At 36.8% G+C, this 17,127-nt stretch overlaps 1 protein-coding gene across 1 annotated transcript in view; it reads left to right on the top strand.

Moving 5' to 3' along the window:
• LPP (LIM domain containing preferred translocation partner in lipoma) overlaps window positions 1–17,127 on the top strand; it is a gene marked incomplete at its 3' end in the record, with an annotated part of 307,175 nt that overhangs the window by 113,922 nt on the left and 176,126 nt on the right. The window contains exon 3 of the mRNA XM_021712561.1: window positions 1,436–1,558. Coding sequence (XP_021568236.1) covers window positions 1,436–1,558 — 123 coding nt within the window. The remainder of the gene's footprint in view (window positions 1–1,435; window positions 1,559–17,127) is intronic.

The raw sequence follows: 17,127 nt of genomic DNA, 5'->3' as shown, positions 1-17,127 counted from the left end.
TTCCTAGCAGGAAGATTTCAGGGTTATATGGAAGGTCAATTTTTAGATCTTTTAGAAATCACCCCACTGTGTGTCTGAGATAAATCAGGTCCAAGGGGGTTAACTTATTCTGGCTAAATTCACAATAAGCTGATCAATACAGCAGGTTCCATGACACTGCTTTTACACAGAGACTTAAATATGTCCCAGGACTCAGGGAAGGTGGCTTGGGAAGCAAGTTACTAGGACAAGACAATCTAGTGGTCCTAACTGGCAATGCCATTATGCATTATGCCTGATTCAGCATAGTCAGTAAAAGAACAGATGTTCTTCAATGGTTATAAGATTTAATGCTAGCTTGTCATGGTACATTATTATTGTTGTTTTTACTGAAGGTATTAGCTTCCTGGCTAATGTTTTTTCTCAGCTCTTGCAGACACTAGACATTTTCTTGAAATGCAACCTCCTTAGACTAAGTCCAATAGAGGTGATTAGTGTATAGTAACTTTTCACTGTTTTATTCGGATTGAGTCTTGCTGAAGATACACTTTGGTCTCTTGGTATAGTCTTAAGAGACTCTCACATCACACACATAATCATTACTATATTGTCACTTTAAAAGATCATTTTTAATTCATCCTTCCTCTAGATCCTAGGGGCTCCTCACTTTATGTCTCCATATTGTTAACTCCAGGCAAAGAGTTTGCTTATTTCCCCAAACCTGCTCACAGTTTGTGGAAATGCTCTGTGCCAATGTTATTGCTCTATACCTTCCTCTTATTGATACTGAGTGCAGGCCACCTGGGACATTGACAGATAGAATTCACAAATCCTGACTTCGTCCTCAGTGCTCACTACCACATGCTTCCTCTGCAGTACCTTGACCGGAACCCTGAGAGGTCTCTTCCTAGTTCATGTTTTAGGGGCACTATTTGGGTCTTGCTATCTCTCTCACATGTGCATACCTAAGACTCACTGATCTCCAGACTCCCAAGCACTTTCATGCTCCCAGGTCTTCCAGTGCTGATGCCTCTTTTGAACTGTCAGTCTTCCTTCCTTGCCCCTTGCTACTCCAGGAAAATATCATCATTCTAGGCAATGTTTCTGAACATAAAGAGCTTGTCAGATCTCTTCAGTTGGTTCTATCCCTTAAGTGCAGGGATGGAGACTTATTTTCTTTTACTTGTATGCTTATTCTTTAAAAGAAAGCTTCTAAATAAGTGTGTGACCTGAAGAAAAATTATCTTATATTTTTCAGTTTCCTTGTCTATCAAAAAGAGATAATTATACCTCAGGCTACAGTACTGACATTTTATAAAAGCTAAAAATAATGAAGAGAGAGAGAGGGAGTTGCAGAAAACCTTGGACGATGCCACATTATACCTTGCAAAATTTGAACTTATCCTGCTGTCAATGGAAATTTACTTTTTTAACATGTGTGTGTTGCTTCTAGCAGGGAAATCCTGGAGGCAAGACCCTTGAGGAAAGACGGTCCAGCCTGGATGCCGAGATTGACTCCCTGACCAGTATCTTGGCCGACCTTGAGTGCAGCTCCCCCTACAAGCCTCGGCCTCCACAGGTGAGCGCTGCCCACAGATGTTTCTCCACACAGCCAGATACAGATACTGTAGTTTTGCTGAAGCAACAAGAGGCATCTGATAACCTTTTCATTATTTTTTGATCTCAGAGCCAATGGTCTAAGTTGTCCTCTTTAAAATATCAACATGTGTTACTTAACCGGCAGAAATTTTTTAACTTTTTTTGGTGGAGGGGTGGATGGGCAGAGAGGCGAAGTCTCACTATGCTTCCTAGACTGGTCTTGAATGACTGGGCTCAAGCAATCCTCCCGCCTTGACCTCCCAAAGTGCTAGGATTACAGGAATGCGCCATTTTGCATGACTGGCAGAAATTTCTTACGTTGACTTTTTGAGTACTTTCTTTAAAAATAACCCAAAATCAGCTGGACTCGGTGGCTCAGCCTGTAATCCCGCGCCTTTGGGAGGCTGAGGTGAGTGGATTGCCTGAGCCCGCAGGTTCGAGGCCTGCCTGGGCAGTGAGACTTCATCTCTACAATAAATCAAAAAATCAGCCAGGCATGGTAGCACATGCCTGTAATTCGGCTACTTGGAAGGCTGAGGTGGAAGGATCGCCGGAGCCCACCAGGTCCAGGCTGCAGTGGCCAGGAGCGGCCACTGCACTCCAGTCTGGGCGACAGAGTGAGACTCCAACTAAAAAAAAAATTAAAATTAAAAAAAAAAACCCAAAATCATTGTAACAAAACAAAACAAAACTATTATTAAAAAGTAAATCTCTTTTTATTTCATTGCCCTGCCCTTTTTCTAGCTTTGCCTATATGGATATTTTGTTACCTATTATTATAGTCTTTATAGATAGGACTTAGCGTGGCTTTGAAAGTTTAAGATGAGGGGCTATGTCTTTTATAAAGAAATTCCTTATGTTGGAGATATATATATATATTGAGTTGGAGTCTCACTCCGTTGCCTAGGCTGGAGTGCAATGGCACACTTGCGTCCACCACAGTGTCAACTTACTGGGCTCCAGCGATCCTTCCACCTCTGCCTTCCAAGTAGCTGGAATTACAGGTGCACGCTACTATGCCTGGCTAATCTTTTTTATTTATTTATTGTAGAGACGAGGTCTCACCAAGTTGCCCAGGCTGGTTTCAAACCCATGGGCTCAGACAATTCACTCGCCTCAGCCTCCCAAAGTGCTAGGATTATTGGCTGAGCCACCAAGCCTGACCCTTATGTAGGATATTTAAGTGAATTCATTTTTTTTGTTTGTTTTTGGTCATTGTTATAAGTAATGCTGCAGGGACATATTTGTACATATTTTCTTTAGAGTTATTTCCTGGCCCCAGACGCCTAAGAATGGGATTGTTACATGAGTATTATGACCACTTGATTTTCAAAGATTGTGAATAGCTTGTACTGTTACCACCAGTTTCAGTAGATCAGGTCCTCCTCAAATTCACTAGAATTAGGTGGTAGCAATTAATGTATGTTTTTTAAGTATGAGTGGCACCTTGTCACCAGTTTTCCCTTGTACTTCTTGCCTACTTTGGAGCTTGACTTTTTTCTCATCTTCACTTATAATCTGCATTTCAAAAGCTGATATTCCACTACTAGTCATCATTCCCTGCCTATCTGAAGTTTTGAGAGGTCTGTGGCAAATATTTTCACGGTATCCACATCCTCATAAGACAGACATTGGAACTCTAGATGCCAATATTGGACATGCATTTTTGTTAGTGTGTTGTTTGACTCTTGTGTGACATTTGCCTAAGTGACAGTATGTACAGTGCTCTGTGTCCTGCTCCACTTCTTTAATGGCAGCTGCTATATGAACAATGGTTCCATTCAAGCCAGTTCTGCTTTTCTACTGTCAGTCATCCCAACACTTAACTGCACATAAGGTTGCCATGCTTTCCTCTTTAGATACATTCCCATTACCTTTTCTAAACATATAATGGAATTGTCAGCTATGTAGGGGAACAAGGCACAATATACCAGAGCCTGGCACTTCCTTAACTGTCTTGGCTGTTGGCTCCATCAGTTCTGTCAGCAGGAAAACTGAACTTCACTCCTGTAAATATGTTCTGAGTTGCTGGTACGTAACAGGTACTGTGGTCTTTTGGGAGAACTGATAGGAGCAGAAAAGTGGATGGCTGAGATGGAAAGAAGTAGGACTCACTTCTCATCTTTCAACAGCCCATGCCATAAAAGTTAAAATATGACTGATGTTGCAGAAGCACAAAGAAGACTATGATATATCTTTAGAAGGTGACAGACTCTGAGAATTCTTACTGGGAGATCTGCATCTTCAGATGGAGGGAGATAAGAGGGGAAAACAACCTCTGAAGGCTTCAAGTAGACAATATAGGTCTGGAAGGTTCCCTACTGACAGTGTGAAGAAAAATTTGAATTCCAGATTAAGATTTTAACCTCTCTTTTGTAGCTAATGGGATTATTTGAAAATTCTCAATTGGGGAATATAAAATTTACTCTGAGAAAGGAACATAGGAAACAAGAACAACTTTAGAAAGATGCAAGAAAATGGGCCCAAGTTAGAGAAATATTCTCTAGCAAGTCATGCTCCATAATTTCTAAACATTCTAGGTTGTTCATCAATTTTCCAATTCCATCCAAACATGTGCCTCAAGCCCAGTGTCTGAGGACAGCATGGCCACTAACTTTGCCGCTGAACTTAGCTCTAGTATACCCAAATGCATTCCCCTTCTTTTTTTTAAAGAGTTTTTATTTTATTATTTTTTATTCTCTCGTAAAGCCTTATAACCTAACATACTGAGGAGATAATGTTTGAGGTTTTTATTTAATATGGCCTTCATTCTTTGAGGCTGTGTCTACACATGCCTCTCATAAACCACCGCATTGTAATAGGTTTATTCAGCAGCTACATTTTGTTTGAGCAATCATTCTGAGTACACACATTCATAATCCCTGGTATTTGGACAGTACTGATTGTGAATTACTTTTACAAATATTTTCACTTGAGGGTGATATAGATAACTCTGAAATGTATATGGTGTGGTTATTTCATAGATGAGGAAACTAAGACTTACCAAGAATATTAGTGGTTTGCCTTTGGCCGTATGACTACTGTGTGAGCACAATCGGACTTTGAAGTTAGGCCTGTTATAAGTTATAAGTTATAAAACCAGATAGAAGATGTCTGATTTTGCTTTTGTAATGTCTTTATCATTGACAAAAACCATAAAATCAATCATAAGTGATACTTTCCCCTGAGTATAACTTCTCTGTACAAACATTCAGAAGAACAGAAAGTTAATTATGATGACCTTTAAGTAGAATAAGTTCATAATTGCAGTTAAAATTTACTTTCGATATGCCTGTTTCATTCAGAAATTAAAGGATGACCTATTCTAATTTTTTATCATTATTCTAGGTTAGGAAAGCAAGAATTAATCAGAAGATACAGCTCATCCTTCTGAATTATGTTCACTCTGGTGGAACTGAAATAGTATTTATTTAGTATTAATAAATCTGTTAGTATTTATTGGTTAACGTAATTATATGCTGTGAGAACAATAATCACACACTTAATATATTAAAAATATGTGCCAAAAGAAGATGATGTCTGTAGTTCACTGCATTGTGTTGTAATTAGAAGGTACTGGAAAAGTCCTAGAATTGTAAACTGTTAATGCTCAACTGTGATGATTCAATCTTTTTTATCCAAAGCAAATTTCAAAACCTATTGAGTCACCTATTGAAGTAGGGTAGTAGGTCTGTGATTTCTCATTAGGCAAGCATGTGTTGCAAGCTTTCCCAAATCTACCTCTCATCACCTTTGTAAAATGATGTATATGCTTTGACTTGTGGATCAAGGGGAAAATGATATATATGTGGAATGTTTGTACAATATGAGGTCCCAGGGAGCTCCATTCATATAACAATTCTAAAAAATGCCTCAGTTCTTCAAAAATAGGTCTTACTAAAGCATTTTTCTCCTTTTATTCAAGAGTATTTGTCATTCCTAGATTTCCTGAAGGTAGTTCTGCTCACTTATTTATTTGCATTTTGATTTGGGAAGTGTGGCTAAATTCTACATATTTATCCATTCATTCGTTCACCCAGCATTTATTGAAATTCTACTATGGATACATCATTGGAGATAGACAGGGTACTATTAACAGCTTCTTTCCCTAGAATAATTCTTAATCTTACAGAAGCAATAAGCACATGAAAAATCCAGAGGGTCACAAGAAAAAGGACTACTTAAGTTATCATGTGACTCACCTTGTGTTGAAATGGCTGACAGATAAAAGATAGGAATATCAACATTGTACCTTATACCTTTCAGTGTCAGGGAGGGCTGCATAGTGCAAGGAGCATTTGAATTCACTTGGCTGCATGCACTATGTGAAGGACATGGGATTCAAAGTGCCAGAATATCAGGAATGAAAAAGGCAAGGAATGTGGTAAATGAATATCTGTTTGACACAAAAGTTGGTCTAATAGGGATATAGAGTGTAAAGGGGAATGACAGATGAAAAAATCGGATGTACTTAGTACCTTACTAGCCCTCTCAGTGTTCACGGGCTCTGGTAGTAAAAGAGGAGAAATTTCCTGGGGATGGCAACATCGTTTCTGGCTGCAGTGGATTCAAGAATAATACTTTTGCATTCATAAGATGTTTAAATATACATCCATGAGACTGCACGGATTTATGCAATTTAACTACTAAACTTTCTAAACATTTAAAAATGTGTGTATTAGGAAATAGATTTAGAAGAAAAGATGCAAGAAGTTCAAATGTGGTCCTGGAGTGAATTGCAGATCCAGTATGATTTAGGGTAACAGAGGAATGAGTGAGCCATCCAGGTCATGTAGGCAAGGAAAATTTTTGCCCAGAGAGGGAAATAACATTGTTCAAGGAGGCTCAGAGAGAGGCAGTCTGAATGAATCTTTTTATTTTCCTTGAAACATGATGTAATGATTCTCTACAATGATAACAGCAACCAAGGGACAGTTTGGTTCCCTTTAGTATCACAGTGGTATATTACAAAATGTCTTTTTATTTTACCACATCTTTCTTGAAAATATGTGTTGGACACATAACAAAGTATTGAGTATATCAAAAACACATCTCAAAGGAAAACAGAAAATGTATGACAATATGGCCTTCTGAGCTAGTGTATATGTAAACCTCCTCGAGCTAGTATATATCGAAATACTCTTTGAGTATCATTTGTTATTATAAGCACAATTTAGAGTCTTTGGAGAAGCTTTAAAGGGGTTAGACTGAGACGAAGAAAAGGGACCAGTCACAGACTGATGATTCTTTGATTTTTCTTCTCTTGACAGAGCAAGTGGTAGAGTGTTGATCTTCTAATTTCTATTACAAGGTTGCCTTTTCTTCCCCATCGTGAATATGGTCTGGTTGTAGCTGGTGCCTAGGTGACTTGGAATAATTTTCAATTATATGACTATTTTATGGTAACTAGGAATTTAGTAATTTTTGAATCAAGTTGCTTTTGAATTAATCAAATGAGATTTCGCTGTCTTCATTAAGATTAGTGTGATACAGTGGAATAATAAGAAATTTGTCTCTGCTCCTTTCTTGACACAGTGTTTGTAAAATTCATATAATTTCCTAAGTGACAGGAGTACGAGGAGCATCTTTTGTCCTTATGTTATTGTGTCATTTATTCCATTTCTGAAACAGAGGTCTAAATCCCTTGGAATTTCCTATGTGATAGAAGCATCTTTTGTTCTAATGAGGCAGCTCTTGGTGGACTCCTAGTTTGGGCTGGTCATCAGACCAAGCAAAGATGAGAAGCTAAAAGCTTTCATCTTCACCCACCCCCATCTTCTAGGGGAGGGAGTAGAGCTAGAGACTGAATTAATTATAGATTATGCCTGTTTTGAAGCATCTATAAAAATTCCTGAAGTATAAAGTTTGGAGAACTTTCAGGTTGGTGAACACATACATGTGCCAGGAGGTTGGCATGCTCCAGCTCCACAGTAACAGAAGTTTACGCTCAGGACTCTTTTGGACCTTGTCCTATGTGCTTATTTAATTGACTATCTATATCCTTTATCATATCCTTTCAATCAACTGGTGAATGTAAGTAAGTGTTCCCCTGAGTGCCATGAGCCATTCTAGCAAATTGTCAAACCCAAGGAAGGAATCATGGGCATCCCAGTTTGTAGTCAAGTCAGACAGTAACATGAGTGACTTTGTGGCCCCCTACTTGTGATTGACATATGAAATGGGGGCAGTCTTGTGGGACTGAGCCCTTAATCTGTGGGGTCTACAGTTACTTCATGTATATGTTTCAGGATTGAATTGAATTGTATGATAACCATCTGGTGTCAGAGAATTGGTTGATGATTGAAAAAGACCCACACATTTGGTATCAAAAGTAAAGTATTCTGTAAGTAGAACAGAGAAAACAAGTGAGTTTTCCCTTTTTAACTTATATGAAAAAAAACTGGAGATACTTTGAGGAAAAAATTTTGAGGATAGTGTGGAAAATAGTTGGGTAGCCGAGTCTCCAAGTTTGCCAACAAGAAGAGCACTGTCTTTTTGTTTCCATGTGGTCACCCCTCCATTTGCATGAACCTGTTGAGCATTAACAGTATGAGCTTCTTTTTCCTTATTTCCAGAATAGGCATGGTACGCCAATGTATTCCCCTTGTGCAGAGATAAGATATTGTTCTGCAGCTGTAAGAAGTAAGATATTGACTCAAAGCAACAGTCTACACAATCATTTTGGGATTATTAGCTTGTGTCTGGAGTTTGCTCTAAAGCTTCAGGACATTAAAGGTTTGGGCCTGATTCTTTCTGAATGCTATTTATCCTATAAATGATACATTTAACTTTCTTACTTAAAGCCTTTAAAAATTAATGTAACTTTGACTGTTTTGAAACTGAGTACTTAAATGCTGTGTGGTCATTTGGACACATCTGTAATTGCAATCTCAGCCCTCCCACTCTGGCTTTCTTTCACAGAACAATAATCTATGAAGAAAACTGAGAAATTATGTCAGGTGTGTGTGTGTGTTGTACTGAAGGCCTTTTATTAAGAATTCATGTGGCCTGAGGGCTTGGGTGCAGTGTGATCAGGGTGGAGTCTTGAGGTTCCCTGCATCTTCTTTTCTCTTGTGGTCTGTGTTTCAGCTTGCAAAAGCCATAAGCACCTGCAGGGGAGATTAATTAGTAATTAAAATTTTAATATTTCACATTATTCAGTGCAACCCAAGCTTGCAGTCCACTGAGAGATGAAAGCTACAACAGATACTGTGTGATGAGACATAGACTGTCTTAGCAGACTAGGGACTTTGCTGTTTCTTGGCCAGGCTCCTTGGGAATTGAAATTGGAATTGGGCATTTCTCTGTTGAAAAAGAGAATAGGTGTGGATCACATCACATTCCTCTTCCCATATTCTTCTGGGAAAAATGTAAGAGCCTTCTATGATGTGCTAATAGGTATGTCTGTATATTGGCATTGTTTGCTTTCTTCGCAAACTATGGTAAAAGTAGAAACATTGTAGAAAATATAAAAGATGTTAACTGTAATATAGTACAGAAAAATTCAAAATACCAGTTTAAAAGAAAAAGAAATCTCATTCTTCACAATACCCGTGTTTTCTTTAGAGGATATGGGTTATTTTGGATTAGTCTGTACCTGCCAGAAAACTTCAACAGTTAAATAACAATGAGGTGGGGGTGGAGTAGTGGTTAGCTGACTCAAAGTTGCATGCCATGGCTTTTATGACAGGCGATTAATTTTTAGATTGTATATAATTGCATTTCAATAACATTTATACCTCCTTTTTCTTTTTTAGAAGAAAAGACACGTTTGTGTCATATATAATCAAAGTTAGCTTTAAATATACTTTGTTTTGAGTGTCATGAAAATGTAACATTTTCAGAGTAGAAATTTAGCCTAAAAGTCTACCGTGCATTGCACTTCCACAAAACTTTTGCTCAAAAATGTCCATTTCATGTGTACCAGTGTAGGAGTCTGCTCTGAGTGCATGTTAGCTTCTAGCAGTGATAGGGGAGGAAGCTAAGCAGGTAGCTTCCGAGTACAATGGAGTGTAAATTTTGCAGAAACTTGGGGAGTCCCATGTCTTCCGTAATATACCAGCCAAAATCCTGGTGATAGCTTTTAACTGTGATTTGTTTGTTAGACCTTGAGGAATCCTTGGCTCAGAGATGAACATGTTACTTTACGCTGAATCACTCAGTCCAGACATTGGTTTAAAAAGGAATCACTCAGTACAGGCATTGGTTTAAAAAGCTGCCTGTTGAGTTTCTCTATTTTATGACAGCATCTTAGTGGAAATAATTAGTCTATGCAGAAGCACACATCACATTTGCAAAATTAAAGAATGTTCTTGTTAGGATTGGTTTCTCTATTTCTTTTTTCCTCTCCCACTGTTTAAATATCTATTTTGGTAGTGTCCTTGGTCTGAAACCCATGGTCCTTTTCTTTTTAAATTTAAACAGCAAATAGACAACAAAACACAAATCCAGCCATGTTTTTATAGAAGATGACTAGACATGACCATGCCTGGAAAATACATAGGGTTGCTGTGTTTTAAGGGAAAAAGGTCATGTCTCAGATAATCTGTCCATTTTAATACCCATTTCTTTATATGCTTTGTGGCAGAACTAAAGTGTGGTGATGATAAGGATGGACTCTACACAGAAGGGTGAGGGTAATTAAAAACCAATCCTACATATCACCATTTGTCATGGTGAGTAACTGGTCTACTTTCCACACAAAATATCATATTGGAGTTTACCTTTCTTTTCACACTTTGGAAAAATTACCAGGAAAGTTAAACACTCCCTTTCAGTGGATATAAACTTTAGTTTATGTTTCATAATTAACATAAACTAAAGGATTTATAGTTAATGAGGGAGAGGGATGACACATAAATCACTAAGGGTACCTGATCCTTAACCAGGGGAAGCAAGGGCCAGTTGGAGGTCCAAACTTCACCTGCACACAGGCTACCTATGTACCTAATTCTGACTTGAACCCCACATCTTTACAATAAAAAACACTAAACTGGAATTGTATTGAAATAAAATATATAATTGTACGCATTGCTGTTGAGCCAGCAGTTATAATTTCCACCTATAAATGTAGACAGAGCCATTTTAAATTTTTGGTACTTATCTCTCTGCTTTGAACTTTGAGCTCATGCCCAGATATGTACCTAAGCTATATTGTCATAGTGAGATCCAAGACTATAGAAGGGAACTGAACTGTGCTTCATTGTACTAAGTTACAAATTACTCAAATGTAAATTTAAAATACTGAAAAATGTACATTGCAGAGTATGCCTTATAGAGACAATAGTAAAATATAAAATGGCTTAAGCTTAAATAGCAAAGAAATGATTGTGATAAATATCTGACTATGAAGTCCTGAGGCAAGATTATCATTTGTTTTTCTGGCACATAAAAGGCACACAAATTTGTGTTTGCTGAAAAAATAAATTAATGTTGTCATCAAATCTCTAGACAACTTCACTCTAGAAATATGCTAGGAAATCCAATCTGGAATTGATATGCAGTGAATGCATGACTAAGTTATGGCTGCTTTCTGATTTTTCTATAATGAACATGAATTTGACTTATTTAAAAAAAGTACAGCTGAGGTGAATGATTTTTTTTGGTCAGAGTAACATAATGATAACCACTGATTCATCTAAACTTTTCAGCTTTATCCTTATAGTGCCTTATATCACGTGAAGGCAGTGCACTCTGTTTAGAAGATGATGTTACCATGGATTATATTTCAATGCCATTCCTATTCTCATATTGGAATAATATAGAAACTAAACATGTTATCTCTTTCTGTATCTTCTATAGAGGTAATGAAAACTGAGGACTACTGTGTTACTATTTTCTAAATAAATATTAATATAATAATACCTTGTATTCAATGACAGGAAACAAAAGTTATCTGGCTGATGAACTGATATATGTTTCCTTTGACTATTTTTTGCTTTGACTGCTAGGAAGCTCTGCTTTGTTAAAGGAAGTCTCTTAAATTCATCTCCCTTTTCCTTTACCAAGTTATTTCTGGTACCTCTGGACCCAGTATTTGAAATGTAAATAAGTATAGGCCAATTATAAGCCATTTCAAAGCTAATTAATTGTCTAAATCTAAGTAATGCTTTTTACATAGAAATAAACTTTATGTCTATGCACATATATGTGTCTGTGAACATCTTCAAAAATATATAAACTTCAGACTTTTAAAAATAGATTATTGAATTCTTAATGGATTTTTTGCTTATGTCTATGGTAAATAATGGATCCATTAAAGCAACATATTCTGCTGCTGTAAATAAAATATATGATTTAAAGTGAGCTAAAGAGATAGGCTACTTATTTGTTCCTTTTAAGAAATACGGTGTTTTACAAAGCTTGAAGTACTTATAGTCAGATGTGTGAACCCATAACCTGAATCATTTGTGAAGTGTCTTGAACTCTTTCTAATTCTGTCTTGATGCTATACTGCTTATATGGAAATACCGGAAAATGTTACTTCTTAGATACTGCTAGAGGTGCTAAGCTTCTTAGTAATATAGAATCTTCTTGGCTCTTTCCACCACCCAAGGCAGCACAGAGTTATATTTTATTTCCTGAATGTCCAGCTTATGTTAACTTGATACTTACCAAGGCAGTCAAAACCAGGAAACAATTTTTAAATAGCATCCTGGATGACTTAATATTCTATACAATACTAATTTCAGAGCCCCTTTTCTCATTAGTCGAACACAGCTAAAGTTATGATGTTTAACTTTGTTTATGGGAAAGCTTACTTTTACAGTCACTGGTAGATCAGGCCTCACAACCAGCAAGGGGGTAAAGATGGAAAAATCAGGGTGGTCTGTTTGCAGCTGTGCTAGCACAATTTTCCTGGAACACTTTCTGGAGGAAGGTTGTGGATAGAGATGTATCTCTCAGGGCCATTACATTTCTACTGCTACTGATCATATCAGATGGTCAAAAATAAAGAAACTATAAGTTATGGCCAAATTTATGGGAAAAAAGGTTAAAATGTATCTTGATAACTGACTAGTTAAAAATGGCTTTTTGAGAAGGGAGATGGGATTCAGGATGGTGGCCATTGTTTCTGTATTTCTGAGAACTGTTTGTATTCTTTTTCTTATTCCTTGCTTGGCTTATTTACTCTTGTATTTATTGAAAATAAAGCCTCTGTTGAAGATATTAAAGAAGTCCTAAATACATGGAAAGGCATCTTGTGTTCATTACTTGGAAAAGGTAATACTGTTAAGTGACATGCTCCCCAGTTTGACCTATACATTCAAAATAATCCTTATCAGAATTCCACTGGGCTTCTTTGCAGGGATTAGCAAGCTGATACTAAAATTCATATGGACATTGAAGAGATCTGAAGTCCCCAAAACAATCTAGAAAAAGATGAGGAAAGCTAGAGGACTCATACTTCCCAATTTCAAAAGTCACTACAAAGCTACAGGAACCAAGTAATTTGATACTGACATAAGATATACACATAGATCAATGGAATAGAATTGAAAGTCTAGAAATAATATGTTTGTGGTCAATTTATATTCATTTCTTTTCTCCCCCCTCCCTTTATTTTTATTTATTTATTTATTTTTTGAGTCAGAGTCTCACTCTGTCACCTAGGCTGGAGTGCAAGGGCATGCTCACAGCCACTGCAGTCTCAACCTGCTGAGCTCACTCAGGTGAGCCTTCCACTCAGCCTTCCAAGAAGCTGGAACTACAGATGCGTGCCACCACACCCAGCTAATTTTTTTTACTGTAGAGACAAGGTCTCGCTAAGTTGCCCAAGCTGGTCTCGAACCCTTGGGCTCAAGCAATCCTATCACCTCTGCCTCCCAAAGTGCTGGGATTACAGGCATGAGCCACCACGCCTGGCTCAGTTGATCTTTGGTAGGATGCTGAGACATTCAAATGGGGAAAATGATGCTGGGACAACTGGATATCTGTATACAAAAGAGTGAGGTTGGACCTCTACGTCATCATATGTAAACATATATATCTGTTAACTTAAAGTGGATGAAAGACACAAATATAAAGGTTAAAACTATAAAACTTTCAGACGAGAACATATAAGTGATATTTATTACCATAGATTAGTCAGTGGTTTCTTAGGTAGAACAACTAAGGAGGAAAATAGGTAAGTTAGATCTTATAAAAATTAAGTATTTTTGTACTTCAAGTGACACTATCAAGAAAGTAAACAAGCAACCCATGGTATCTGTAAATCATATGTCTATTAAAGGACTTAGAAAATAAGAAAAAGATAAATAACCCACTTACATAATGGAAAAAAAGGATCAAAATAGAGATTTCTCCAAAGATATAAAAGTGGATAGTAAGTATAGACAAAAAGCCTGAATGTCTTTAGTAATCAGGGAAATGCTAATCAAAACCACAATGAGATACCACTTTATACCCACTAAGGTGACTATAATAAAAAAGGCAGACAATAACACATGTTGGCTATAAGGTAGAGAAATTGGGACCATCCTACATTGCTGGTAGATTGTAAAATGGTGTAGCCAATTTTTTAAATGCCTGTCAATTCTTCAAAAGATAAAACATAGTTATCAAATTACCAAGCAATTCTATTTCTATGCATATATCCAAAATAATTAAAAGATATGACCACACAAAAACCTGTACATGAATGCCCATAGCAACATTGGTCGTGATAGCCAAAAAAGTGGGAACAACCTAAATACCCACCAATTGATGAAAGGTTAAACAAAATGTGTGATATCCACAAAATTGAATATTATTCTCAATGAAAAGGAATGAAGCTCTGATTCATGCTACAATATGGAAAAAGCTTTAAAGCACTTTGCTATATAAAAGAAGTCAGACACAAAAGATCACATTTTGTGATTCCTTTAATATGAATATGGAAATCCATAGACACAGAAAGATTAGTTGATGCTAGTGGTTGGAGGGGAGAGGAAATAGGGGGTGAAAACTAATGGGCACAGGATTTTTTGTGGGGAATAACCAAAATGTTCTAGAATTAGATAGTGATATTGGTTGTACAGTTCTTTGAGTATACTAAGAACTGCTAAATTGTGCATTTTTAATGGGTAGATTTTATGATTTGTGAATTATAACTCACCTAAGAAAAAAACTTTTTAAAAGGCTCTGTGTTGAGGATTGTACCTGGAAGGAACAGATTGCATTGGAAATGACCCCTATACTAAAGAAACTCATAGTCTATTGGGAGAAAATGCAAACTAAAAATTATGTTATGAAGTATACATCCTAAGGAAGGAGCACATATAGGATGCTGCTTGAACAGGAAGAGGGAGAAATCTGCCGGGATGAACATGCAAGCTGTTGGTGCCTCTTATCCTTGCTTGGATAGGAAGTATTTGCAGAAAGAGTCAGACTTCTATGCAGCTCACAAAAGCAGAACGAAGACCAATATTTAGAAGCTGAGGAAAGCAGTCAGCAGTATAAGGTCAATACTTCTCTAACAGTAATGGCAATGGGAATTCAATGTAGACTGCCTTAGAAGATGGTGAGTTTTCCTTCATTGAAGGCATTTGAAATGACACTCTGGCATTTACCAGATGAATTATTTAAACTCTTTTAACCTCAGTGTTCTTAGTTGATAACACACCTCTGAGTTGACATGAGGACCACACAGAATAATAAGTGTGTGTTTAATGTGAAAATATGGTATCTTGAACATAATAAACACTGTTATTACTGTTGCTCTCACCACCATCGTCATTATCAAATGAATTTTGGCAGTAATGCTGGGAAAAGAATTCAGGCAACAGATGGGAGAATTTATTTGAATGATGCTAGGATTTTGTGGTACTCTCATTCTTGGTTAAGAACTCCCATTCTTGGAGTTTGCTGTTCCTTGATATAAAACTTGGAAGGAAGGACAGAAGACCTTCATTCTGTTCCAAGCACCCAAATTGACTCTTTCTGTGCCTAAGGAAAACTACTCAGCACCATTCATGGCTTTGCACAACTTGCCATGATAGCTGGCATGTTTCGTATATTAGAGTTGTTACTGACGAGAATCACCAATGACATTGGCAGACAGCCCCGATGAGTCTCTGTAGAACTCTGGTGAACACTGAAAAGTCTCTGGGTTTGTTTCAACTTGGGTTTGTTTCAATTGGTTTGTAAATTGAACTTGTAGAATTAGGTGATCTCTCATGCCCATTCTATCTTTGAGTTGTATGGCTTTTGTCCCATATTAAAGAAAAACTACATTGATACTTATTTCTGTGATTTTGTCATTTTTCCATAGAAGATTTTGTTTTAAGATTGGTTTGAACTTGATGGGATTTGTTATATGCAACAGATGGAAATATTCATGAATTTAAGGACCAAGTTCATGTTGTTTAAGATAATTTGAACCCAAATTCATTTATGTTCAGGAGATTTGGAATTAACCACACAGAGTTTGAGATTAATCAAGAGGCAGTATATTGTAATAATAAAAATTGTGGATTTTAGGACCAGACAGTCTTGCCTCTAAATGTGTGACCTAGGATATGACATATCACTTAAACTCTTTGTGCCTTAGTTTTTCACATCTCTGTAATGAAGATAATTATAGTATCTATCTTCCAGGATTGTAATGAGGACTAAATGAGCTACTTTGTATAAAGCGCTTAAGACAGTGTTTGGCATATAGTTAACACTATATGCATTAGCAGATCTTATTGAGACCTGGGTGCTTATTCTTAAGTTATCTGAGTTATTATTTGTGTTAAAAGATTATTTATAAAAAATAATTTGTATATCCCATCTAACTCTCTCAAAAAAATTATCTACCTTATTTAAACTTGGCATCATTTTATGATATCTAAGGACATCTACCTGTTCTTGTGCTTTGCCTAGTTCATTTGGTTACTTCAGTGGTTTCTAATACATGGAGTCAAAAGCCAGAGCTAGAGCCAACCCCAGTTTTGTCCTGTTATCTGACGGATGTATGAATTGTCAGAATCTGTTTCTGTGGATTACAAAATAATCCCTCTGATAAGTGAACAAGGTTCACTTAAAAATAAAAATCATGACTTGTAGATTATGAACTTGTCATAATTTTTTAAACCTGTCATTGGCCTATTGGTATGAATTATTCTTATTATACCTCAACTGCCCAGCAACTAAAGCTTGTAAAGCAATGGTTAAAGTTACTATTAATCAGATTGCCCTTGAGGGTTTGTTTTCCATCATTGTTGGGCTCCACCCCTTGTTTCTGACTCAGTAGTTTTGGAGTGTGGCTTGATAACTTGTTTCTAAGAAGTTCCCAAATGTTGCTCTTGTGTGGACCACACTTTATAACCCTTTAACATTTCTTTTCAATCAAATGTTTGTAAGCAATACCCTCTTCCTTTCTCTCATCTTTACACCTGCATACCTCTTAGGCTTGCTCTAGTTTCAACAGCAAAGACATCAGTTTTATATCTTCGTTTTCAAAAGTAGAAAATGTGACTCATAGAGAAGTGTCTTTCCCTGGTTACAGAGTACATTGACAGAATCTGGAAGATGCTTGTTTTTAAAAAATGGGGATGATTTGTACCTGCAATTCTTTTTGTAAAG

This window comes from Carlito syrichta, unplaced genomic scaffold (genome assembly GCF_000164805.1).
Source record: "Carlito syrichta isolate Samal-C Ts95f unplaced genomic scaffold, Tarsius_syrichta-2.0.1 Scaffold303360, whole genome shotgun sequence".
Lineage (NCBI taxonomy): Eukaryota > Metazoa > Chordata > Mammalia > Primates > Tarsiidae > Carlito > Carlito syrichta.
Note: the sequence above shows the minus strand (reverse complement) of the source record. Positions and strands in the feature narration are given on the sequence as shown.